Source organism: Pholis gunnellus, assembly GCF_910591455.1.
Source record: "Pholis gunnellus genome assembly, chromosome: 3".
Lineage (NCBI taxonomy): Eukaryota > Metazoa > Chordata > Actinopteri > Perciformes > Pholidae > Pholis > Pholis gunnellus.
The window spans coordinates 6,551,977-6,579,755 of NC_136529.1; the positions used below are offsets into that span (position 1 = coordinate 6,551,977).

The 27,779-nt window shown below is 43.2% G+C and overlaps 2 protein-coding genes across 7 annotated transcripts in view; both read left to right on the forward strand.

The window, feature by feature from the left end:
- Positions 1–984: 984 nt before the first annotated feature.
- On the forward strand, positions 985–21,150 carry ece1 (endothelin converting enzyme 1). Of its 3 annotated transcripts, none has more exons than XM_079183574.1 (19): positions 985–1,117; positions 6,993–7,079; positions 9,000–9,138; positions 11,391–11,603; positions 11,721–11,845; positions 11,952–12,098; positions 12,423–12,488; positions 12,829–13,017; positions 13,220–13,362; positions 13,891–14,005; positions 16,808–16,918; positions 17,010–17,108; positions 17,292–17,369; positions 17,474–17,577; positions 17,894–18,004; positions 18,478–18,545; positions 18,671–18,861; positions 19,374–19,469; positions 20,177–21,150. In XM_079183574.1, exons 2-19 carry the CDS (start codon positions 6,993–6,995, stop codon positions 20,351–20,353), a joined length of 2,259 nt encoding a protein of 752 aa, XP_079039700.1. In that variant the 5' UTR covers positions 985–1,117; the 3' UTR covers positions 20,354–21,150. The 3 variants fall into 3 exon arrangements, with proteins under 3 accessions (XP_079039700.1, XP_079039701.1, XP_079039699.1); XM_079183575.1 differs by lacking the exon at positions 985–1,117 and adding an exon at positions 6,617–6,855; XM_079183573.1 differs by lacking the exon at positions 985–1,117 and having other exon boundaries at positions 6,617–7,079.
- Positions 21,151–21,770: 620 nt separating this feature from the next.
- The window catches only part of eif4g3a (eukaryotic translation initiation factor 4 gamma, 3a), a 45,758-nt gene continuing 39,749 nt past the window's right edge, over positions 21,771–27,779 (forward strand). For all 4 annotated transcript variants that reach the window (XM_079186675.1, XM_079186676.1, XM_079186678.1 and 1 more), the window contains exon 1: positions 21,771–22,318. In XM_079186675.1, coding sequence (XP_079042801.1) covers positions 22,092–22,318 — 227 coding nt within the window. In that variant the 5' untranslated portion in view covers positions 21,771–22,091. The remainder of the gene's footprint in view (positions 22,319–27,779) is intronic.

Here is a 27,779-nt window from a genome sequence, read left to right on the forward strand (position 1 = left end):
AGCCTGTCATGGAATATTTTACCCACAGTAGTCTCATCATTTTAAGATCCAACAGGATTGTTTTTTTAAGACCCAACTCCTCTCAGGTTCTTTCAGAGTATTTTATTTGTCTTTCTTTCTGCCCGAAAGCTTTTTACATGGTGGAGTTCTGCCTTTTACCCATAAACCTGATGAAGGATGAAAGTTAAAGTCTGCGTTAACGGTTTATTGACATTTATTAGCAGGATAAAGCTGTTGAGATGGATGAATCATGTCCTTTTAAAGTGGGTCCTCAAAACATATATACAGAAAATACAGTACATGAAATAAAACAGCACAAGTACACTCACACATACACAGACAAAAGCTATCCAAGGCCAATCCACTCCCACACACATACCCATACTATATCCATTAATTTACATGCACCATACACATTATAATCGTTGAATGCACATAGACGAGATGTAACATTTTGAATACAAACTACAAAGTAACCTTTGGCAGCTGCCTGATAAATAAATACAGGTAGACCTATGTACACTAATGCAGTAAAAAAAATTAAAATTATACCATTCAAAATTGAGGTAGTTAAAGAACCATTACTTCAATAAACGCCCAATTTTGAAACATTTTGACAGGCAGAAAGCGGGTCAGTTAATGTATTTATTAATATATTATTGATTAATTGTTCTCTCAACGTGAGCTTCCACCAGTGGGACTGTGCTTTGATGCATAGGTTATATCAGGTGGGAAATCAAAATGGATCACCAAATGTGCTTTAAAACAATGCAAAACTCCAGTTTGGTGGTTCCCAGTTAATACAAAATGTGCTCAAAAACAAGGCTGCTCTTTTTTTTATCGTATTCGATAGCTTTTTCACACTTTAGCCACAGGATATCCTGCAGTGTGTTTTTCTATTTTATTTTACGTCTGACGCGAGCGCGAGGTGATTTCCGGGGTAGCGGGTGCGGCGGCGGACAAAGTTCCAGAAGTGGAGGGTGACGGTGGTGGGGGTGAACTATCTTGACAGTGAAGCGCATCTCTTTGGTTGTTTCAGCCGAGGCTCGCTCGCGATCCCCCGGTCAGAAGGCACACCGGAGTCACGGAGAGTGGCGGCGGACCAGCTGACAGCACGGTAAGAACGCGTCCTCTACTCGGATAACACCGCGAATTCACCCAGCAAACGTTTAATTAGGTGGAATCATCTTTTTTCAGGCATGACACAACATCACGTGTTCAATTCTGAATTAGTACGAGCTAGTTTGCGGTTGTTGACTAAATGTTTTGCTAACGACTTGTCCCGTCTGAACCAATGTAACGATGTGTTTTTGTATATCTTACGTAATTACAAAGTATGTTGCGTTGGCGTGCACGGAGGTCAGTGACCGTACTGATGAAAGTCTGTCATTTTCCAAGAGGGACTAAACGTTTTGCTGCTAGCTAACATGAAGTTGTCATTTTAAGAAATGTTTTTTGTTGCACTTTGAGGCTACCTCTTTTTTTTCTTCATCATCTTTGTTTCACAAACACCCTCAAGGTTTCCCATGTAGGCTGCTCAGGGTACTTTCAGTGACTCACATAGACAACATCAAATTCCCCTTCTACCACCTAACGAGCTAACATCTCATTATGCTTCAGTGGCCTGTACAACAGTTTAGCCTCTATGCAACCAGAACCACACCATATACACCATAATTAGTGTGTATCCACAATACAACCCCCCCCCCCCCCCCCCCCCCCCCCTTTTTTTTGCTTGATGTAATGGCATAATAAATAACATTTACTCTCACTGTCTAAATGTTTGCTTGGGTTTTTATGAGCTCATTTATCATCTGAGGTCTTGGAGAGCAGATTGTAAGCAGTGACCGTGAAAGATCATAAATCCAAAAACATCTTTTGAGCAAACACACCAGCTCTGAACATAAACCAACTCAGAAAAAAACAATGGCAGGTGCACCATGGCAGGGTTTCTGTGGAAGTAATGCTTGGCAACAAAAGCCAACACCAGAGCACACGATGAGGGATCGTCTTGTTAATCAGTAAAAAGCATAATTATTGTGGCATTTTATAAACGCAGAAGTGCTTCGGAGGAAGAGGGAATTAATGCAATCAAAGTAGAAAAACGGATGCTGTTTTTTTTTAATAAAGCCGATTTATTGCCCAAATGTGTATTTCACTTTATGTGTTCACTTTAAAGTCAGCTGGGCAAGACGTGTACTCTCTTTTTATCCCAGGCAGACATTCTGCGTCCTCTTACTTGGCATCATTCGAGGACAAGTCCTGCTTTGCGTTGCATGTGAAAATGGCAAAATGTGGTGCTACAAAAGTCAAACCTCTGGGGGGAAGCTTTTCTTTCTTTTATTGCAAAGGCGTGAAATATGAGAGACACAGGTCCCTAATTGACCCATCTGAAACCTGAGAGATTCGGTGGGTTTAATAACATCAGGTGGCCCCGGTTGTGTTGCGCTCGGGGAGCCTGGTGCAGTGATTCATTCCCTCGGTGTGATCCAGAGTGTTCTGCAGGGCGCCATAACAACGGCCGGAACAGGTAATCTCTTGTTATCTGTGTCGTGGCGGCGGGATATCTCATTGTAAGCAAGCTTCCGTGTGCCGCTCCTTTTTAAACCCTTAAATAAGGTCTAGAGTAGGAGCTCTTGAATTACATTTTAGGGGACATTAAAAAAAGCCAGTTCTTTTGAAGTATATCATCATATCTACTATTATGGAATGTAAATAGAGAGCATGTTTCACTGTACTTTGCATCCCTAGTGAGGGGCTTGCCGGTCTTCTGCATGACTGTGATACCGAGACCTGACCTGGGTGATATTTGATCATCGCACATGCGTCAGAATACCTGAAACGTGCACAGGAGAGTCACTTCAGAGTCCTGTCAGCCAGGAATGTGAAGAATGTCAGAGCTGCAGCCAGCGTGTTAATCACCATGTGAGAGAAAACTCATGCTCTTCATTGTCATTATTATTACTTTTGGTTGTTGTTCAAAGCAACGGAGCACGTGCGCGACTAAAAATAAACCAAAAAGCTGTTACGATTCTGGTAAACGTCCCCTCGGCTTAGTGCAACAATCCTTCTCCAGACCGGGGGGGGGGGGCTGATTTGTCAGTGCTTTTTTTTTTTATCAGGGTGTTTTCCTGAAAGGAAAAGCCACGGTGCTGCGAAAAAGAGACATTTCCAGGGCCTTCCTGACGCCAGAGGTCAGGAGCTAAACGCCGGAGACGACTCCGTCTTATCTGTGGCCTTCGGGCAGAAACACAACAGGGACTGAACACAAAAACAGATAACGTGTCGGAGCTGAGGCGGCCGTTTTTTAGGAATGTCTTCACGTTGAGTCAGCGTCCCATGCGCGAACATGCGGTCAGAAGCACATGATGCACGTTGCACCGGGTCGAGACCTCGCGTAGACGGGTCAAGGGCAGAACATGGCCGCCTGCAAGTAAACAAGCCCACGCATAATAATCCACGTGTGTCTACCTACAGATGAGGTGACGTTGTTTGAGCCGTGCCTGCTCCATCTCGTTTGTAGTAAGACGTGTGGTCATGTTTACGTTTGGCGTCGTGGTATTTCTGGAATGTGTTCTCATTTTGTGATTCACCGTGAACTTTGATTGCTTGAAGCCTCAAGAGGAAGTTTGCAGTCGTCTCTACGTGCCGGAGAGCGATACGAGAACTCAGAAGCAGAAGTTGTATTTCAACAGAAACATGAATCACGGAGGTCAACTGACTTCTACGAACACAATACGAGGCTTAGATTTTCCCTCCGATTGTTTTGGGCATGTAGTCCTGTTAACTGCTGTTCCTCTGTGGTCTGACACCACATCTTGCAGAATGTTTTTTTTTACTGCCAGCGTACGTCAAACACGTCTGCAAATCACCTGCCGTCTCCTTCCCTACACTCGCTTCCTGCCAGCGTCATTTCTTTACCCTCGTCCCACTTCTCAGTTTTTCTCTCCAGAAAAGAAACTGTCAGACACCGTACGCTACGGTACGCGCAGCACACAAACACGCTACAGTTATTCTAGGAGGAATGCCCCCCCCCCCCCCCCCCCCCCCCCCCAGGATCAGTGACGTATTACTGACGCATGATTGTGGTTTACAGCCTCTCTCGAGGGCCGCGGCCTCGCACCGCTTCCTGATTGTGACCCCTCGTTCTGTTGGCTTGTATTTGGGAAGACATCTGGCCTTTCCCAAAGACTATTATCACGAGTCCTGCATCGTTTGTAGTTTCAAATGGCCATTCAGCGAGACTTCCAGATAGTTAGGACATTAGCAGAGGAGAGTGCTCTGTAGTTTTTACAGATTATTCCTGCCATTGCGGCAAGTTACATGTCATATTGTACACGTTTATATCTATTTTCTATTTTTTAGCTTCACGATAATGTAAGTAAGGGAAATCATAACTCAAAACGTCATAGAACAAGTGGCTGATATTAGTCACCAGATATCGTTAACAGGAAAGGGAAGGCAGGGTGGGGGGTCAAGCTGTGTGGCAACATGTGCACGCACATCTGCACGGGCCGCAATGCCAGGAAAGTGTTGAAAAACTATTGTGTGTGTGTGTGTGCGTGTGTGTGCGACAGCAACACTGGTCTCTGCCAGCAGATACCGACCGCAAGATTCAACCAGGGATACTTTTTGGCGTGTAATACTTTTGTGTGGTGAAATTCAGTTTGAGTAATTCACAAGGCGTCGCTTGTTTTCCCTTAAAGACCCATTTTAGTCTTTTATTGTTGGGCAGGACGAGGGATCTTTAGAGGGAGATGGCAGGTCAACAGTATGCCACATAGAAGAGGTTTGTATCTGAAGGGCTTAGACCGTTATGATGGACGTATATGACGTCCATTCCCGTGTCTCCATTGGTAATTTTGTGGTTGATACTACAGATTTGATGCTAAATTTAAGACTTTTTACCACTCCAGAAAAATGACCACAAATCCCTCCAAAACACCACATTGAAAACTAAACGCTGGGATTTTATCAAAAACATATGACATTTGGAGGTTTCTTTGGCGATTGGATGGCGAGTACTTCTGTTCTTGAAACTGCTCAGAAACGACCTCATTGTCAATAAACCTATGAAAACCTATGTGGGTGGAGAGGGATCAATATCCCCATTAGGCTCTATTCTGCTTTCAGCTATAGGTCACTTGAAGCCTTTTATATAATTGAAAGTGTCCTAAAAACACCCCTCCTCCCCTGGCCTGTCTGTGTCTCTCATCAGTTTAGTCCTCCATCTTTTGTCCCAACAGTCCTTTTATAAGCCGATAATGGGACTTGGCTGTGCCGGGTTTAGCAGAGTTTAAAAGCACACCAACACAGGGAGTGTTACTGGGGTTGATAGTTAACAGGGATCTGGTTTGCCAGGACTTCCCTGGAATGCTTGTGGTGGGAACGTGACTTCTCCCCCCTGTGACATGTTTACGTGAAACGAGCGGGAAATGAAATACAGCAAGGATCTGCCGCTGGATGGCCTCCTGGATGTGTTCACGAGAAAATCGAATCTGTCTTCATGGAGTAAACATTTATATTCAGTCACCGGTCTGTCTCGTGCTCGGTGGACGTTAATGTGGAAAGTTGCAGGCCAGAGCAGGAGCGTGTCCACAGAGAGGGAGAGAGTGAGATGGTACTGATAGAACCTCTGCAGTGTATCACAGTGTGTCTGTCTGCTTAATCCTGACACTTAACAGGGCTGTCACTGCAGTGTAAACCACATGTAAACGTCTTTCTGTAGCGCCTTTTGCCTCCTAATGTTAAAATAGCGTTTAGTTTCTGTTAATCAGAAGGCACTTGTTTCACCAGATCAATTACAGGGTTGACTTGTAGATTAAAAATAATACATTTGTCGCGTATTCATCAGCTGATCATTCAATCAAAATGTAGATTTTTCTTTTTACCTTCACGAACAGGTTAGTTTAAAGTTGTTGTCTAATGTTAGTCCCTGTATTGAAAGATCAGATTTTTGAGCGATGGCAGGTTCCAAACTTTAGTCTTTCTCTCTTTCAGTTTCAGTTTGTCCTGCTTCCCTTCATCTGCCCCTCAAAGTCTCCACTCACCTTAAAATAGGACTTGCATGTTGTTGTTTAAGAATAACCAGGATGAAATATTGTGATATAGATTAAGAAATATTTGGTTTGAATAATCGCATTCAAATTGTATGATGAATTATATAAATGCAATATATATATATATATATTATTATTTTGTTTATCTTAATTGGATTTAGTCCTGTGTGGATATCATATGTATTAGACAATCTATACCTTAAATCTGTACTTTTTTTTTTATCGTGGATACTCTTACTCTTTGCATTTAAAACTCTTTTAATAGCAGTGTCAGTGGCTGTGTGGGTGAGGGGTTAAACTGCCTATCAGGTAACGGTTGCTACAGGCAGCGACTACAAGCATGGAGGAGGAGGAGGAAGAGGAGGAGGAGGAAGAGGAGGAGGAGGTTTTTTATGGACTCCTCCCCCGCTGTATCATGTCCTATAGAATGGGACACTGGGTGTGAACTACAATTGTGACGCTCCCTCCCCGAATCTAAGTAACACCACATTGGGGAATGCTCTCTCTCAGACACACACACACACACACACACACACACACACACAGTCACACACAGTCACACAATCCCTAACACACACTCCGCCTCAGTCACGTTAAATTGCTCAAGTCAGCGCTCCTTCCTGTTTTCCACTGGTCCCGTCGTCTCTCGTACCGTGTTTGGATAGACTGGGCTGGAAGCAGGAAGTCAAGGGAAAGAAAAAAAAAAAAGTTTGCCCAGGAAGAACCACAACACTGTGTAAAGAGGAAGAGAGGAGCCACAAGGAGATCTCACAGGAGCTTTCATGAGGACGTTTGTGTGTGTGTTGTGACGTCTGACACCGGAGGGGGGGGTGGTGTCTGTTGAACGACATGGGGGCCGTGAGAGGTGTCGTTGGAGCGACCAAAAGGAACATGGAAGCACTGAGAGAGTCTTTTCTGCATTTGACTTTTCAGATGTCAACTTATAAGAGAGCCACTTTGGATGAGGAGGACCTGGTGGACTCCACCAGTGACGACATCTACCCATCATCACCCATGCAGGTAAACGCGCAGACATCTTGTTTTACTGTCGGCAGTGTTGTTACACAGAAGAACTGTGCAGGCTTTTTACAGTTTCACACCTTATGGAAAATATCACCGCTGTCATGCAAACATTATACCTTTTTTAACCTCAATGTAAACTTTAAAAAAAAACATGGCTTTGATCGGAGATTAACATCTACTAATTTAAACCCAGTTCAACTCATGAGGACAGCAGTTTCAGTAAAAACGTGAAAATCGTTTCGCAGCATCGGTTCAGCGTTGGTCTGAACATCGGATACCACTTGATTTAATGTCTGCCCGTAAACCTTATAACATGTTGCAGAGGCCAGCCTGCTAGACACATGCTTCATGAATGTAGTATACTTGCTTCACTGCTAATACTGAACATGTAGTGATTAAATCATGCTCGCTGGGAAACAACATTAAACCACCTTTTATACTTTTGTCCATTTGATTTACATGTTTTATTTTCAGTTTATGGACCCTTTTTGTTTTTGCAGAATCAGGGAAACGAGGGATCCGACTTTCGTTTCAGCAGATCTGTATCGAATTTATTCGACACAATACACACTTTAAGAACTTTGAACGGAGGCCAACACGTGTACATTTTGTCTCACTGCAACACCTCATAAATCGAAAGATTTATTTCATCGGGAATTCCCCTTAAGATCACAATCTCTTTCACAAAAGTGACCTGCGAACATCAAACACACCCACAAGCACACTAATACAATCCTCTGTGATAGTCGTGTTCATGAGGATGAAGTCTGAAATATCGGCTGATTAACTTCTGCAGCTGAGATCCTTCCTCGCATACTTTGTTTGACCAGAACTTTGAATCTAAGCCTTTGACATCGTTCTGCCATCATCACTTTGCCGTGGTTGTCAGGGTAAGAAGATGTGGTTTAGATGAGCTGCAGATTTAAAGTGCACCGGCTTGGCAGTGGGATTTTCTCCGTTACACTCAGAAACTCAGTTACGGTTCAAACCAAGCCGACACGCTGAGCTCCAGGGATTAAGAACCCTCCGTGGCTTTGGCCTCTGATTCGGCCACATTAAGTTTGACTGTTGAACTCTCATCTAAGCTAATAGTAGTAGATCGGATCCTTATATACACACTTCAGGGGTAATTGACTTCCACAGGATGTATGTGAGGTCCAAGATCTGGCATTTATTTACAGAGGGGATACTCAAAGGCCGGCCAGAGTGCTGAATGCGCCCTGTGGAAGATCTGCGAGTGGCCTTTGGAATCATTCCTGTAGGAAATAAACTCCCTTGGCAGCCTCGACTAAAGCAACACTCAGTAAACGTGCAGGAGCAGCGTGTGCTGGTTAAAGATCCACTGCACCGGTCATTGATCTAAATAATGACCACAAAGTATGGACGTTCCTCTAACTTCTTTATTCTTTCATGTGGATTCTTTTCCTCATAAGCTTTGCAGCAGAATATCCATTAACTGTATACTGTTGTCCCTCGTTGACTCTTTTGTTGGACTCATTTTATTTACAGGTGAACCATAACAAAGCAGATGTGGCTCAACAGGATCAATCGAGGGCAAAACTAAAAATATCATCCTCCTCCTCGTTAAACTATTCCTAAAGCGGGAGAACAATAGAAGAATGCTTAACCTTTTCTGTGTAGGAGGCTTGAAAGCGTCACGTTAGAGACGCCATTGTGCTTTGAAACCAAACCTGTCATCAAATCCCTGAGAAGCTGTTTGACTATAGGCCATCTTTTCCACACTGCGTCCCTTCAACACTCGAGAGTGTGTGTTTATGTGACTTTTAAAGCTGATTTGAGAGTCATGTTCATGTGTTTTATGATGCTAAACCTCTTGAAAATGGTTGTGTTTGACACAGTGGATTAAATGAAGTACGTTAATGTTTTGTGTGTGTGTGTGTGCGTGCGTGTGTGCAGGTGACTCTTCTGCACGGCCGCGGTCCCTCATGTTGGCCAGACCGGACACAGAGAGAGAGGAGGCTGCTGTTTCTAGTGTGTGTCGTGTCTCTGGGCCTGTTCATATCTCTCATCTCTACCGGGGTCCTTTACAAGCAGAGTGAGTGTGAAGTTCTATTTAAACTCAGTGCTATGGTGACATACCCTGGGGAAAAAACACGGAGGAAGTGTTTTTATTGTTTAGTCAAATGAAAAACACCCAAACAAAAGGAGAAAGGCTTAAAGGAATAGTTTGACATTTGGGGAAATACGTCTATTTGCTTATTTTGTCAAAAGCTGTTTATTAAATATGAAGCTATCTGGTTAGCTTAGCTTGGAATGAACATTTGTAACAAAATCCACCTACCAGCTCCCATAAAGCTCACACATTAAAACATTATGTATGTATGTATGTATGTATGTATGTATGTATGTATGTATATATATATGTATGTATATATGTATGTATGTATGTATATATATGTGTATATATGTATATATATGTGTATATATGTGTATATGTATATATATGTGTGTGTGTGTGTGTGTGTGTGTGTGTATATATATGTGTATATATGTGTGTGTATATATATATGTGTATATATATGTGTGTGTGTATATATATATGTGTATATATATATATATATATATATATATATATATATATATATATATATATGTGTGTGTATATATATATATGTGTGTATGTATATATGTGTGTGTTTCTATGCGAAGAAACGGGCAAGAATTGTGAACTTTGTTTACTTTGGACAGAGTCGGGCCAGCTGTTCCCTCTGTTAAGTCACTAAGCTAAGCTAAGCTAAGCTAAGCTAACTTGCTGTAGCTACACATTTACCGTACAGACATGAGTGGTTTCATCCAACTCTCTGCAAAAAAAGTGTGTTTCCCAAAATGCAAAGCTATTCCTGAAATGGCCGCTACCTTTTGTTTATAGTGATAACAAAGAGGTACAAAAAACTAAAGTTAGTCCACATTCCTTCACGAGGTGCTCGGGATTGTTCTCATGCATTGACCCAGCCTAAAAACTACAGGAGCTGTGCTATTTAATACAGTATATGTGGATTATATTTTTGATAAACCAAAGCCACACCTTCAGCTAAGCTGCCTAAAAACAACTCTAAATCTCTCCCTTGAGCTTGTTCATTATGGAAAAAGGGCTTGTGGATTTACCATCGCATCCAGGCGGCGTCTCATCCGCGCTGGTTTCCTCAATTTTGCCATGGGAAACCTAATGCCGCTTCCTCCCATTCAGAACCGCATGTCGGATCACACTTTGAAATAATAAAGGGAACAAGGCCGAATTCTCCTCGGGGTACTAACCTCATCACTGCTCGTAACTTTGTCTCCGTCTCTGTTTCATGCCTTATGTGTGCAGACGTTGATGTTATTTAATGAGGCGAGTTGTACTAGCACTTGAACATCTCTAAACACTTAATTGACTTCTACTTCTATAAATATTCCACACAACACACAAAAGGAGCCATGGCATTTATCTACGGGCCAGTGAAATACACTTCAAAGGCAAAGTGACTGACTTAATCTTTATTTTTAAAGAAGATTAATTCACCCAGGACCCTGAACCTTCATCTAGGTAGCCTGCTTATTAGTCAGACAATTGCATAATCAGTCGGCAATAGTTCACGTCAGACACCGCCTCCTACAAAGACCAGATCAAGCCTTGCGTTTCAGCGAAGTATTTATGAAGGGTTTTTACAAGGACAGATATTCCCTTCAGGCTGTTTATCTTGGCTGTTACGTCTTATAAAATAATAGTTTCCAGATGGTCTGAAACTCGCCAGCATACATATATTTGGATGTCCTGCCGGGACATATTTTCAGATTACCACAGTGGTCCTCAAAAGACGAGGGTTTAAAAGTGAACCGTCTATGAGTTAAGAAAAAAAAGCTATTATTTCGGAAGAGGAATTTGAAGAGTTCATTTTGTTTCTGTGTACATACAGACACAGAGTGTGTATAAATGTGTGTAGCTATGAGAATTTATATTTACATTTTTTTGTCATTATTCTTAGCGTTTTCATTGTTATTATTGTTGTTTTCTCAATTTTGTTATTTTTTCTACTTTATCATTTGTACTTTTTCACTGTAAAATATATAAACATCAAAGGAATGCGTATGAACAACATTATATGTAAGCACATTTATATTAACTCCTGCGATAAAGTGTATGTATGTGTGTGTGTGTGTGTGTATGTATATATATATATATATATATATATATATATATATATATATATATATATATATATATATATATATATATATATATATATATATATATATATATATATATTTATATTTTAAAGAAAGAATTAAATGTCTTTTCTCCTGCAGCTCACCCGGGCCTGTGCCTGACCGAGCCGTGCATTACTGTGGCCAGTGCAGTCATGGGAGCCCTGGACCGATCCGTCGACCCCTGCCACGACTTCTACAACTTTGCCTGTGGGGGCTGGGTGAAGAAGAACCCCCTCCCTGAGGGCATGTCCCGCTGGGGACCTTTCAGCAACCTGTGGGAGAGCAACATTCTTGTAATGAAGCATTTGTTAGGTAGGAGTCCTTGTTTGAGTCAGTGTCCTCAGCTGCCTTCACCCCAGGCTAAGGCGTTAATATTTCGGGAAACCGGCCTCATTCACGCAATTAATCTCATGTCTGTTCTTTGGACAGAAAACACAACGATGAAAGGTCTGAGTAAGGCTGAGGAAAAGGCCCAGCGATACTATCATGCCTGCATGAACGAGGCCAAGATTGAAGAGTTGGGAGCTAAGCCACTGCAGGAGCTTATCAGCCAGGTATGCTCACTGCCCAAAGCAGTCAAACATCAGGCACATTCATCATTTCAATCCTTCATTTCCATTAAAAGTCTCTTGAGTGTCTGCCTAAACCTGCCCGTTTCAGATCGGAGGATGGGCCCTGACGGGACCCTGGGAGAAGAACAACTTCCAGGAAGTGTTGCGTATGGTGTCTGCCAACTATCACACCTCGCCTTTCTTCACCGTGTTTGTCAGCACCGACTCCAAAAACTCCAACAGCAACATTATCCAGGTGAGCAGATCGGGCCTTTTTATATACACGGGCATGTATTTATCTAAAATCCTATATTCACTCACCAGAAAGTGCTTCTTCACCTTTTAAATTCTTACATCGTATTCCCTCCAACCCACATTGGCAGGCTTCCCTCAGGGGGATAATGCACTCAATATCTCGGCGGTCTTGGGTTCATACCGACAGAGAGTGTAACAAATGGCACAGATACGATCTTTAGCACGCTTCTACTTTTAGCCTGCATTCTGGCAACGCAGGACTGAAAACAGAAGGTTGTGTGTGAGGGTTGAAACGGAGGCTCAAGTGTGTTTCTTTTGACTCCAGGTGGATCAGTCCAGCTTGGGGCTACCTTCACGGGATTACTACCTCAACAAAACGGCAAATGAAAAGGTACCGTTTGCGAATAGTTGCTTTTACAGCGGTTAAACGTGTCCCATCTCTAACAGTAGAAAAGACATTAAAGCTCGAGTCAGGTCATCAAATCGGGATCTGGAATTCTTTTGAATGAGAATTTTAAAAAAAATCAAATTTAGTTCTGAAAATACCCAAAGGCTCATTGCTGATGTTTGCAAAGAAAGTCGATGAATATTAAAAGGAGAAACATTTCAGCTTCAGGGGCAAACAAACTCTGCATAGTCGCTTGTATTTGCATGGTTTAGGATTACTTTCCTACCAAAATGTTAACACACCTTGTCTCCCCCTCACCCTGCTGCCCACTGGGACTCTGCAGTATCTGACGGCATACCTCACCTTCCTGACGGAGTTGGGGGTTCTCCTGGGGGGCTCCGAGGAGACGTCTCGGACGCTGATGGAGGAGATCGTGGACTTTGAAACTACCCTGGCCAACATCACGGTCCCTCAGGAGGAGAGAAGAGACGAAGAGCTCATCTACAATAAGATGGAGGCCAAGGATCTGATGGTGAGAGCCCGCCGGTTTTGATTATACAACACATAGGATGATACTTTTAGTCATGACTACCCCTGCCGTGTACCAAAGGAAGTGACAAGCTGTATTGGGTGACAATGTAAATCTATGTGACTGTAAAGGAACTGTTCACCTCTGTGCTCGTCCCTCAGTGTGTGTTGATGTGTGTGTGTGTGTTTTATCTGTGTCTTTGCAGACTCTGGTTCCGGCGGTGGACTGGATGCCGTATCTCACAGAAGTGTTTGCTCCCGTGCCGCTCAACGAGTCAGAGCCGGTGGTTGTTTATGCCAAAGAATACCTCCAGCAAGTTTCTGACCTCCTAACGAAAACAAATAAAAGGTCAGATACTTTGTAAGCCTTAATGCTTAATATGTTCACACTACGAGCAATGTCCGGGGAACTTTTTGGGCTTTGTTTTTTAAGATGGAGCGCATCAGTTTGAAACAAAAACATAGGATTGGTTGTCGCATCATTGGAGAAACTGAAAAAAAGTCGAGACCAGCTAAACTTTGATTTGTAGCGCGTCGAGCCAAAGATGCTCTATAACAAAGATGACTCATTGCAAGCTCTGCCAATGGTTTGAAATGGTATACACTTCCTGTCTCCTAACAAGAAACCATTTTTAGGGTTCCTTGTCTCCTTTAGTGGGCGTGTTCATAGTGTATGCACCTCCAGCTGCCCACCTCGGTTTTATTTGTCTAATGTATTTGTTTTCTTTTGCTGACATTAGATATTTACACAGCTAACAGACATATTTAGCATTTAGAAAATGAGTTGGATAGAGCGGTTAGATAGAGCGATCATCAACAGACAGCATTAACGAGGGCAACGAAACGGTGAATTTGATTTTTTTTCTTTTTTTTTCAGCCTACTCAACAACTACATGATAATGAAGGTGGTGAGGAAGATGGGGTCCATTTTGGACCAAAGGTTTCAGGATGCAGAGCAGCGCTTCCTCGAGGTCATGTACGGAACGAAGAAGGTGAGTGAGGAAACTCTGGCCTTTTTACAGTCGCCGTAATCCAGCATGACACAGATAGATTCAAACACAGAGGTGGGATTAAGCAGGGAAAAACGACTGTGGCCTTCTCATCCAGATAATGTATTTTTAGCATGTGTGTGAACTGGATACAAGTATCCTTGTTGCTGTTTTTTATCATTGGCTTTTTAGTAGTCCAGTTTATACAGTCAGAGGAAATGGCTCACAGCCAAACAGCTTGTTTTAGAGCGCTTTTCACTTGACCTCCTGTTCTTGTGTGTGACACTCACAGAGGATTCCTCTTTTTACTGAAAAACATGAAAATTGGCACCAACAGAGGAGCCGATCTTTTCCGTTCCGTTCAAGACTGTAAAAGTACTGTAAATCATAAGTCAGCAACCTGCTTCCGTAATCTTTGAGGAAACGAGAAACCTGGTTTCCTTATTTGCGGGTGAGAAGTTTAAAAGAGAAATCTGCTCGGCACAGCTCCATTTCTGCTGACGAACCTGATTCCTTAGACTAAATGTGTAACTGTGTTTCTGTTTGGGGGCTAGAGCAGCAGTGTGGTAGACCTGTGCTGCTAGATGCCCCTACACTACAGTGCATGAGAAAACATGGAGTCAAAGATACTCTGACTTTAACATGTGTCCTGTACATTAAAGTGACGAGGCAGCAAGTTGTACCATCTGAGTGTGGCGGCTCCGGTGACTCCGGCTCTTATCTGACCAAGATCCTGTTCCCTCGGCCTTGTTTTCGACCGGGGTCAAGCTGTAATAACAAACCCCAAACTATCTATGCGTGTCTCTTTGTGCGTCTGTCTTTCGTGAGAGCGCAGCGGAGTCTCTTTTTCCATCTCATTTTACAACTTGCTGTTGCTCGCTCAGAACACTCATTTCCTCACTGTAACCTTGTTTCCTCTCTGTCTATGTATACACGCATCCACAATTGTCCTTGTCCTTTCTTTCACCTGTTGAACTCGTGTCACATCGGGTCGTTCTTTACATGCAGTCCGTTAATTAGCTGGTCGTGTGAGAGAGCTGAGATGTAAAGTCATTGTTGTAAGAAAGGCGGAGGCACGGTTGTTGATAATAGATTGTGTGTTAGGGCCGGACCATATGGCCTAAATCTTCTGAAACAACATAGGTTATTTAATATCTCAATCACGATGTGAATAAATAAATAGTCTGTATGAAATAACCACATGGTAAAGCCTGTTTTTGTATGGGGATGTGTGCTTGCCACACACATACTTGACACATAAAAATATTGAAAATGTGATTATTATCTAATTTCTTTAAGAACTTGAGAGCAAAATGAACAAAGAGCTTTGAAGTGAAATTATAGAGAAAAACAGAATCCAGCAGTTAAAAAGAAATCTGATTCCAACAATAGTTTGATTTACCTACGCTGTGTTACTCCCATTAAAAAAAAAGAGTAAAAAGGGCAACATATAACCACACATGTATAATCAAAGCCTAATCTGTCTTAAAGGTCTTATTGGGTAATTGACACTTGAAGCAGTGTTAAAGATGCAAACATCAGGAAGTGAAACTGCCCTTTACGTGCTCGGATGAGACTCTGAAATCCCTTCGCTCGGTTATTCCTCTTCTGGTGCTCTGCTGGTTGACTGGCTTGCATTTCTTCAGTTTTTAGTGTAGTTAGCATGTGGGGTGTCCTGGTTGTTCACATGTTGTCTACACAAAACAGAAACGCAGTCCTGAAGAGGGAACCCTCCACAAAGAGATAACGGCTCAGCTTTGTCTCATAATCACTGAGCTCAGAGGTCACAGCCATTTCCTCTTTTGTGTCGATTGTCTTTGAGATGAATCTTCCACAAATGGGTCCTCCGTGGACTTCATTGGATTTAAATCATTATTTTTTTTTTAGTTATAGTTTAAGTTGTATGTATTGTGTATATCCCAAAAACCTCAAATCTATGCTGATTATAGTTTTGTATTTATGTCTTTCAAATGTATTTCTTAAATTTTAGAGTACAGGTCTCCACTTCACACACAGGGATCCATCCATTTTAAATGTTCAGAGTTGCGGGGGTCGCCTATCCCAGCATGCACTGGGCAAGAAGCAGGAAGAGATTGGCCAAACGATCGCAGGGCTTTGCAGGAGGCATAGCGGCCTATAAGTAGACTGTGTTGTCTTAGCAGAAACACAAACACTGTCTTAAGCCCCGTTCTCTCTGGAATAAAAACCCCACTAACATCTGGCTTTTGTCTTTAGTGGGAAAGTTTACAATCGGGATTCATTCCCGGGACAAATCAGTGCAGTAGTTGCAGATATTTATGATCTCCAGCTCCAATCGGCGGTGATAGAAACACGCTGAGTTTTAACCTGATGCTATGTGACGCGGGCCTTGAAGTGAATACATAATTGCTCAAATCAACAGGGATTTGGACAATTATTAAAATGTATTAACGTAGAAAACATAGAATTAATATGCTCTCCTCAAAGGCACCAGACTCCAGACAGACAACAGCAATTATAGCTCGCTGATCCATCGAAACATACTTCATTCAAACTCATCAAAACTGTCTTAGTTAGTCTTACTTGCGCTACCTTTTGCTGTGACTTCGCTACGGTCTCACCATCGCTACGGTTCTCTCAGACAACAAACGTAGCCCACGGCTGAATGGTACAAGTTTGTTACGTTCATTCTTGGAAATGACGAAATGGGTTGAAAGCAATGTGGCCCGCTGAAAGAAAATCCTATTCCAAATAGATTGATGTTCTCTAACAAGTGAGGATGCGTTTTTCCTTAACATATCTTGGTGTGTTGACTTGACTTTGCAGAGCTGCACTCCACGCTGGAAGCTGTGCGTCAGCGACACGGACAGCGCCCTGGGCTTCGCTCTGGGAGCCATGTTTGTCAAAGCCACCTTTGCCGAGGACAGCAAGACTATTGTACGCATTGCAGACACGCACACACACACACACAAAAGCTGCTCCTGCTGTGAGGTGCCTCTGACTGTCTTTTGTCTCCTTTGTGCTTCAGGCTGAAGATATGGTCGGGGACATTAAATGGGCGTTTGAGGACAGCCTGAAGTATGTGAGCTGGATGGACTCGGAGACAAAAAAAGCAGCCAAAGAAAAGGTGGGACAAAGACGTTGTGTGTTTCTTTCCCACGAAGTTTTCCTGCTGCAGCTTCAGGGGACATTAACATCTGAAAGAGTTGTGTTTTGTGTGTTGAAGTGGCTGACAAACACAGCACTGCCACCTGGTGTGAAAATGTGTCTTTTACAGTTTATTTATTCTTTTTTTGATAATTTGTCACAGGCAGATGCAATATACAACATGGTGGGATATCCAGAGTTCATCATGAACGGCACAAAGCTGGACAAAGTGTTCAATGATGTAGGTAAATGTGGAAGTGAATTATATGTCCTGTGGCTTTTTATTTGTCACACGTCTCACAAAAAAAACACTGAACTCGTTGTTCTGATTCATCTCTCTTTCAGTTCGAGGTGGTGTCGGAGCTTTACTTCCAGAATGTCATGCAGTACTACAACTTCTCAGCCAGAGTGACTGCGGACCAGCTGAGGAAAACTCCCAACAGAAACCAGTGAGTTGACCCTCATCCTCCTCCGCCCCGCTTGCCAAAGAGGAGGCTTGCACGCTCGACGGGGACACATTCCCGTTATACCGACTCAGCAGAAAACTGCTGCCATCCGCAAATGTTCCCAGGCAACCAACTTCTCTCCGCTGAACCGATCCGTGTCTCTAATTGGGCTGAGGTTGAGGGGACAGACGAGGGTTCCCATGCCTTTTTTAAAATGTGATCTGCCGTCAGCCTGGCACAGCAGAGCGGGCAGGACATCGATAGTCTGAATTTGTTGATGTCAGCCTCACACGTTGTGTTCCTTGTGTTTTTTTTTCAGGTGGAGCATGACCCCTCCGACCGTGAACGCATATTACAACCCAACAAAGAATGAGATGGTTCTGCCTGCAGGAATTCTTCAGGCTCCGTTTTACAGTCGTTCCTGGCCTAAGTAGGTCCCACTTCAGGTTTACTAAATCATGGTGGAAGGCTTTATTAGAATAGAACAAGTGGAACATTGTCTTTTACTTCACAAATCCAAAAAAAGCCTCACGGAATAGAGATGGTATTAAAACACCATTGAAGTATTAAAAAAAAAAAACACTAACCAGCATTATCCACCAGAAATGTCATTTAGCAGCTGTTTTTTTTTAACTACACATGAGTCCAGTGGTGTGCTGCATATACAACTTGATAATCAATACGAAATGCCATTTTGTTAGTTGCTTCATTTTATTTTAGTGTTCGGTTTGATTTGATTCTATTTGAATTGCTGAATAAATCTGAGATGTGTGCAGCTCACAATTCAGAGACAACTAGAAAGAAATACACACGACGTTCATTAAAACCATGTGAAGAAATCAGGGATTTTACAGGAATGATTCGTGTACATTTTCTAAATGTATTGTCTTTAATGTTTTTCAGAGCTCTCAACTTTGGTGGAATTGGAGTCGTCATGGGACATGAACTGACTCATGCTTTTGATGACCAAGGTTGGTGAAAAGTTTTCCATTCAAACCATTTACATTCCAGAGGGCGTCAAATTGCATCATCCTTCTGACACAACACGATCGATGTGGCAGAGAATCCGGTAATATTTCACACTTTTATATCAAAGGGAGGGAATACGACAAGGACGGAAACCTGCGTCCCTGGTGGAAGAACTCTTCGGTGGAGGCCTTCAAGAAGCAGACACAGTGCATGGTGGAGCAGTACGGAAATTACAGCATCAACCAGGAGCCCATGAACGGGAAGCACACCCTGGGAGAGAACATCGCCGACAACGGCGGACTCAAGGCCGCCTACAAGGTGGGACGGACGTTTTCTGTGTGTGGTTAAAACATGGGGGGTGAAATCTGTCACTGATATAGACAAACAATTCAGACCACTGCTGTCATGATTCCTACGTTGTCAGATTGCACGTCTGCGAGGTCAAGGAAACCATCGTGTAGATCTGACATTAATCCAGCGGATTAGTTTGTTGTTTGAGGCCGTTGCGGGGCACATCCCATTTATTTGTATTGGAAAAAATCAGCTTCTGTGGTTTGCGGCTACGCCTGGAAATGCAACAGGTGGTTCCGAATGCCCTTGTCAGCCTCTGGTTACTTCTTCACGTGCACACATTCTTTCCATGTAATGTAAAAGGTCATAAGCTGTGAAGCAGATGAGCAAATCCTATGGAAGCAACAGTGAACCAGAGGGGCAATAACACAGAGGAGGACCTAAAGCCTTCTATTTCCCCTTGGTCTACATCATCATGCACTTTAACACAAGCAAAAACAGTGACTGTGTGTGTAACATGGTCATTTGTTGCTTCGAAGGCTTATGTGAACTGGATCAAAAATAACGGCGAGGAGGCCATACTACCTGCCCTGGGAATGACGAACCATCAGCTGTTCTTTGTAGGATTTGCCCAGGTCTGTACCGCTCATTCTTTCTCGATTACTTAATCAAACCGTCTCATTACTAATACTTACTTAAAGCTCCACGCTAGACATGTTTTAAGACACTTGAGAATACTCTTCTGATGTGCTTTTATAGACAACAACGCCCTCTTTGGAAAATCAACAAGCCATGAATATGCAATTATTCATTTCCAAAGTTTTAACTGCTGGACACAAGATGTCTCCTGCTTCACTGAAAAGTAAACTGTCAGTGTTTGTTCCCTGGGCACTTTAAGTTTCCATGTTACACTTCACATATAAGTTGCATACCGGATGTGATTGGCTCCAAACTAGTTAAAAATCCAGCTCATGCGGTCACGCCCTCAGAGAAACATTCCTCCTTCAGTAAATGAACGTGAACAAGAAGTCTTGTAGTGTCACGCTGCACTGTGAAGCTCAAACAGTCAAGGAACAAGTGGAAAAACACATTTTTGAGTGGATGGGGACTTTGAGTTAAATCCAAAAACTTAAACAAGCCTGAAAATATACACGTCCTTATCTGGCAAATTTAAAATACATAACCTAAAAACACTTAAAAGAGCTGTAATGATAATAAATGAATGCTGATGAATATGACATTTTCATAATGAGAGAAGAAAACAAGTTAGTCTCTTCATAATTAAATTAAAACTAACCCCCCATTGTGTGTCTCTTCATCGTTATCGTTATGGTCCCTGCAGGTTTGGTGCTCTGTCAGGACACCCGAAAGCTCGCACGAGGGCGTCATCACAGATCCTCACAGTCCATCGAGATTCCGAGTCATCGGCACCATCTCCAATTCACAGGAATTCTCAAAGCACTTTGGCTGCAAAGCAGATGCTCCCATGAACCCCAAACATAAGTGTGAGCTTTGGTGATGCCCCGTTGCTGTTCATCAGGAAGAAGGGAAATGGACGTTTGGGAGGAACCATTGACGAAGTCTCTCTTAGACGGGCACCGCAAGAACCACTGAAACTGCTACTGTCTTGCCACTGCTTTCAGGGCAGAATGGGCCTGCTCTGTGTGGAGGGCTGCACTCTTCAATGCTTCTCCACAAGGATTGTTGGTTTAGCAAACTGCTTGCCCCAACTTCTGAAGTTAAATGTAGCTATGAATGCGCACTGGAAACCCAGCAAATGGTTACAGAAAATGGGAGAACCACTCTCAAATTTTGTGAACTGCTTGTTTGTCATAGTGATAAATATTTTTATTTTTTCCTGTAACTCTTCACTGTGCTTGGATAAGCTCCCATTTTTAATTGTATTTTATTCATGGTCACGATTTATTTTTTTTAACCTGATGGAAAATTGATATGGACAGTTTTAAATCTGTTAATCACTAATGATATAAATGTTTTAATACTCAAACAGCCGTTTGTACTTGAACCATTGCAATGTTTCAGATACACTTTGCGTAACATTTGGTCAAACTGTTACGTTTTATAGACATATTGACGCGATATGTGCCTCCCATTGCTGGCTTTTCATTTTTGAAATGGAAAACCAATACAAATCAGAAACACAATAGAGGAATTAAGACATTCACAGCAAAAGTGTAAACTGTTTTCCATCCAGAACCTGGTCATGTAGGCCAACCTATGATGTGCCATACCTGTTTTTATGAGTAAGAGTTTGTCACAAATTATTTTGTATAGTAAAACCAGTCTTAAAACATTTTTCGTCTCCTCAATTTGTTTATTAAGTTGAGCCCACATACACACACACGTCTTTGTTTTACAGAGACGTGCGACTAGCCCCGCGTTACACTACTTAGCCAATTACAGTAACGTTAATGGGACATTCCTCTGGTGACTTGCAGATGCGAAGCAGGCAGAAGAACAATAGATGGCGCTAATAACACACAAATCTGTTCTAGTCCTGCAGCTGGTACAAATTACAGACCATTAATTATACTTTTAAAAAAGCTGGTGTGGATTTTTGGCCATGCAAACACCCAAAATACTATAAACATTTGTGCAACTTGATGTAATTAAAATATTTATGTTTGAATATGTTGCTTCTCAATGTGTTGGCAATTACCAATGACATGTTTTTATGTTCTGGACTTTAATCTCATTAACCAAATTAAGTACTTTCAAATTATGGAATAAAAAAAATATATATACAAATATTTAATTCAGAAACATTATGGGCACGTGAGCCATTCACGGTTTCTGGATCCGATTGTCGGCATGGATCGTAGGTTCCGTTGATTAACCGAGCGTATCCGTAGGTTGCCGAGAGTTGCCGAATCATCTGTCCTGCCCGGACTGCTGGAAGCGGCCACAACGCCATGTTGGCGAAGTCTCTCATCTCTGTGAGGAAAAAAATGATAGAAAACATACGTACAGAGAAGAAAAGGTAGATCGCCGAGGAGGGATTGAAGATCGCGGCGATTATTTATTTTTGAAAGAAACGAAACTGAGCCGGATCCGCAAAGGTTCCGGACGGACGAGGGAGGCTAAACCTCCCACCGTCCCCATGCACAGCACCGCTGATCCGAGCGGCGACTTTCCATGAAAAAAGAGACGTTTGTGTTGCTATTCGAGCGTCGTTATCCCACTTCGTTAAAGGGATTTGGGGCCTGCTTCAAGAATCTGCTACGCTTGCTCCATGCATGCCAGCTAGGCGTCGTTTGTATCAGTATTTATTACGGTATTGTTTTTATTTGTTAATTTTTTTTGCGATGAGTTTGCCACCGAAAGTGGTCCCCAAACCCGCCGCTGTCGCAGTCAGCGGACCTGGAAGTGGCCCCTCTCCGTCGAGCCAACTGCGGGCTACCCTGACCTCCGTGTCTCTGCCGCCGGGAGCCCCGACGGCTCCTCAGCCTGTACCGCCACCTCAGTATCCTTTCACTTGGGTAACATGGAACATTGTTTGTGATTTTATGCATTTTACTCCCATGTTAGACAGTAACGCACAGTGTTGTTTTAATAGCGATAGATAACCGGGGTTTGATGGGGGATGATGGTTTCGTTTGGAGGGAGCTGGGAGGGGAGGGGACAATTAGCTAGCTAGGTATGCTAACCTTAGCTTATCGAGCCGGTTGTCCAAGCTAACGGAAATGTCACTTGGGTTTCACGGTAGTTCACTCTACGCTACGTATTCTTGTCACATTTGTGAGTTAATATAACTGTCATTTAAAAATAGCGGGATACAGATGAGGTGACGTTATTTTGTGCTGGAAAGCTCCATCACCGGCAAGCTATCGGGCTTTCCTCACCGGTTACCGGCTTTGTTCAGTTACCGTTGTTAGCTAGCAAGGTGCATTAGCCTATCGGAGGTTGTTGTGCCAGCCAGCTAAATTAACGGGAGCCTCCGCGGCTAGCGAGTGCACAAGTCAGTGAATTCAACGTCGCGGAGCTGTGCGGCTTCATCCATATCAGGGTGATGACCTGGGGCTTATGTTGGCCTGTACAAGGCCTTGTTTGATGGAAGTGCACCTCCCTTTTTTCTATTTCCATTTAACACTACTTGAGCTCTTGAAGAGGCGCTACTATGCGCCTTGACAGGCCTGCAAGTGGCAGGGCCGGTGCGCTCCTAGGATGACAGAATGTATCAATTAGCAGCAACACATTAGCCAGTTCTCGACTGTTTCTGACATTTTGGTTTTGATATGAACAGTTTGTTGAATAATTTATCAGCTGGTAAACCTGTGTTCTCCCAGAAATGTGTCTCCAAGCATTAAAATGCAGTGCATAGTTATTTTAGTAATTAACCTTTGAGTGAACACAGTGATACATCAGTATCACTCTACCCTACTTTTGGTGGAGTGAAGTCACTGTGGTTATGTCACTGCCTGTTTTATTTACAGCATGGTGGCAGTTGTGTGAGGTAGAGGATTAGGTTGACGTCTCCTGCCTGCCAGGGGCAGAGAGACGTGTCTTTTGTGATCTGACAGCTTCTGTTGTGGTTTAGCTTTGGGATGTTGCGTCTCAACCTGATTTCCTGCCACCCACGATCACAGCAGCCCCGTGTTAGTGACATCTGTAAAGGACGGTAAGTAGCTGGTTGTGGCAGGTGGCCATATGAAACCTTCAGGAAACCCTGTTTTGCTTACAGTGTGTTGTGATGTTCATGGGTTGTTTGTGAGTTAGATAAGCAACGCAACACGGAAGATAATGGTCTCTTTATTTGCTGTGCCATGTCCTCGATTGACTCTGCAGGCTTTTGAAATGTACTAAACCAATTTCTAGCTGTGAGTAGCCTTCCAGCTGAATACAGAAGTGTACACTCCATTTACTCAATTGATGTCCTCTTTAATGGTTAGGAATACACACTAATAACTATAATAATGGTAAATATGTCTGTTTTATAGTTCGGAGACATTACGACTCTTGGGCTTAAATGTTTTATTTGCCTCTTTGTTCGTATTTTTTCTTGCTTAGCTTCAACATTGACTAAAATTATCAGTCTCATTTTGTTCAACAGTATGGAGTTGTGGCTATTGATCCACTGATGTAGGAGTAACTACGTCATGTACAGGCGTTTAATGTACAGGGGCACAGCTACAGCACAACAAGCTGGTTACTTCAATTCTTGTTTCTATTGTTGGAAAAATATATGGCTTTAAGAGATTAGTCAGTCTGGCTTTTTAACTGCAGTTGCACAGAATGCATTCAGGGGTATGTGATAATATCATGAACACAATTATATTCAATCTAAAATAACCAATACTCTATACGGTGTGTATGATATTACATCCCCACCTGTATCCACATGGGAGTTGGAGGCAAATAAACTTGACAATACACTGATGCCGCGCCAGTTTATCAGGTTCATCTAACTGATGTACCTTTTTAATTCAATCCAATGAGTCCGCTGTGTAATAAATCCTACTTTTATAAAGCTAATTGTATCAGTTTTGTTGTTGAAGAGGTATTGTTTCAACTTGCTGGTCATTTTGCAGGTTGTTATACTTTTGAATTTAACTGGATTATATTGGAATGTTTTGAACTTTTATATAGAGTTAAATTTTTTTTCTAGCGTTACAAAACCATCTGTAAAGTAGGCGGGAGTAAAAAGAAAATAGGAAAGGGAAAGGAGTCTGCTTTGTCCTGTGAGCTCTGGGTAGTTTCCAAGGTGCCCATGATGGTTCCCTGGACCCCGTTTTCGACCGCATTGCATTTGATCTTCAGACGGTCTTGAGTGTCGCCACTTGTCTGACCTCTCACTCACTCTCTCTCGACCTCTGAGGTCAGGAGTGATGGCGCTGTTATGCTCCGTCTGCCCGGGGTTCCCCCTGTATGGGAATTCCCACTTGGAGGATGTTGGAGTGTTTGTGGAGTCCTGAGATGCACAGCGGTCCAAAGAAGCAGGGTGGCGAGGCGCGTATGTGTGCTGGGCCTGGGAAGGAGGGGGGTGTGGGGTAGTTTGTTTCTGTTCCTGGTTGCCAGAGAAACACCCAGCGCATGCGTCTGCTGCCGCACTTGTCAGACAATGGCAGCGCTGCTTAGCATTCAGAGCGAGAGGCCAAGGTGGCGCTTCCCACCATCTGCCAACAAAGGCCCAGGTCACCCAGGCTGCCTCGGGCCCTCCCTCGTTTCCTTCCCTCCCCCCACAGCTCACCTCGCCCCACTGCTGGCCCAGCTGAGAAAACGCAGGGCTTCTCCCCATCCCCCCCCCCCCCCCTGCTAGTCTCCCGCCTTACCCCCTCCAACCCCTCAGCTTTCATGGTACAGCGCTTTCTTCTCTCTTTGAAGGGGCTGAGCTCCTTTTTCCTCTCTTTTGTTTTTTTTTCAATTCTTTGTCGTCAAGGTTAGTATTCCTGCTTGGACAAAAGGATGACAGCGGTTGACGATAAAGTAGCAGTGAAGTGCTAATGTAAACTGTGAGCCAGACATGCAGTCACAGCCAGTGTTGGTTGTGAGACACGGCTACGTAACGCATGCACCCAGCACCGTAGTCCTGTGTTTTAGGACAGGTGTCTGCAGCCTGCAGATATTCTCATGCGCGCACTCACTGTGGGACGTTATAAATAAACTGCTGAGTTGTTGTGAGCCAGCATGCAGGACTGTTCTTTCCAGAGAGGGAGTGGCCTGTTGAGGAAGACATTCTGCCCACTGTCAAAACACCAGTGTTTTAATCTCAAGTGACATTTACCGACGTAGCTTTTTTTCCACTCGATCTCGAATCAACACTTTTCTTTACTCTAGAAAAAGCATTGCAGATACAAGCAGCAGCAGCAGTTGTTGAATTTTCTGATTATACTCTCATTGCTTTCAATACTTATTGAAATATTTACAGTGAGAGCTCTGTGTCTGGAGATCCATCCCACCCAGACCATGATGCTGTCAGGTCGAGTGGGGGATGTTCACATCCACTTGTCAGCAAGTAGTGCTACAACGTTTGCCAATACAGTGTTAATATTTGTGTCAGAGCAAGACTTGACACTCTGCCTTACTGCACGTCCGGTTAGAATACACTGCAGCCAAACACTTTGTGTAACTTGTGTGCAGTTAAAATGGGTTAGCAAGTGGAGTACTGTAGGGAGTACTTACTGGAGTAAGTGGTTTTTGATTTCGGTCCTTTGTTGTCAAACATTTCAGAAATCATTTTATGCAAAACAAAATAAAAACATGTCATGGTGAAACTGACCTTTGGTGAGCAGTTGGTTCCTGTTTGTTAGCACTGTATCGCTGCCGCACTCCTCCTGGTGAGTGTTTGTAGTCGTCGTACATTTCATCAAACTCATTCCTATTTTCTCAAGTAGTTTGACAGAAGATAGATGTCACTGGCGTCCGCTATGGTTACGAAATAAACGGGAAGTTTTAACGTGGTTCAGAGATACACAGCAGAGCGTGCAGCATCCTGGTTTGGTTCGGCCTTTAGACCAACGTTTGGAGGAATGACACCAGCAGACTCCAATAAATAAATAGGTCAGAGAAGCCCTCTCTGTGTCCATGTGTAACTGACTCAGGCTTCAAAGATATTTGACTTCTCGATGTCATCATTACTTTATCATGATCGAAGGGCTTTTAGTAATTGAAACTCAAAGTAATTGGCAACGTGAATGACGATTTACCCGTGAAGTACGGACAGAACATTCAATACAACCTTATTCATCCCTGAAATTGGTCTTTTTTGGTAATTGTTTTCTAGATCTACTTCCTGCTGCAGAAATCCACAACCATTGCTGCTTTATGGGTTGTTAAGAGTGGAATCCATTAACCTAACAGCTAGCGTTCATACTGTAGTGAAGGAGCAGCCTCAGCAACGGCAGGCAGGCAGTGAGAGCTTTGTGTGTGTGTGTGTCTGTGTGTGTAAAGAGCGGCCAGTGGGCCAGCAGGGAGGAGGGTTTGTGTCTGCACCATCTGGGCCGTCTCCACTCACTTCCTGTGCCTTTCCACCACACCGAGATTTCCAGGTAACCGGTGTCATTCAAAAGGAAGCGTGGTATTCTTAAACGTGTGCCATATTTATGTGACAATCAATCCCCTGTGTGTGTGTGTGTGTGTTCATTACGTGGCAGCGCAAAACGTGACCGTTTTGATTTAAGGTTTGTCTACAGAGCCGCTAACTCGGCAGAAACCCAGCTCGCCTCTTACTCTGACCCTCTCGTGCCTCTTTCTTCCTGTTCATGTTTAATGCGACGCGTTCAGGGGTGAGATTGTTAAATACGCCGCTGTGATTCATTAATGTAATCAGTAATGGCAGATTACGGTTTATTGAGCTGAATCATCCTCCGGATCACACACCTGCTATTTGTAAGGCTGTATTTTCCTGCTGTCTTCCCACAGACGCAGCACATTAGTGGCTTTACAGTAAGCTAATGAAGAAGCCCCCCCACCCCCTCCTAAATGAGGCTTACAGGTCACTGTAGAGTCGAGGGACAAGGTGGAGTGGCTGAAACTACTAAGAGAAGAATCAGCAGCGTAGACTTGTTTTAGGCTCTGATGACAGACTTGTTTTAGGCTCTGATGGCAGACTTGTTTTAGGCTCTGATGGCAGACTTGTATTAGGCTCTGATGGCAGACTTGTTTTAGGCTCTGATGGCAGACTTGTATTAGGCTCTGATGGCAGACTTGTTTTAGGCTCTGATGACAGACTTGTATTAGGCTCTGATGGCAGACTTGTATTAGGCTCTGATGACAGACTTGTTTTAGGCTCTGATGGTAGACTTGTATTAGGCTCTGATGGTAGACTTGTTTTAGGCTCTGATGGCAGACTTGTTTTAGGCTCTGATGACAGACTTGTATTAGGCTCTGATGGTAGACTTGTATTAGGCTCTGATGGCAGACTTGTTTTAGGCTCTGATGGCAGACTTGTTTTAGGCTCTGATGACAGACTTGTTTTAGGCTCTGAT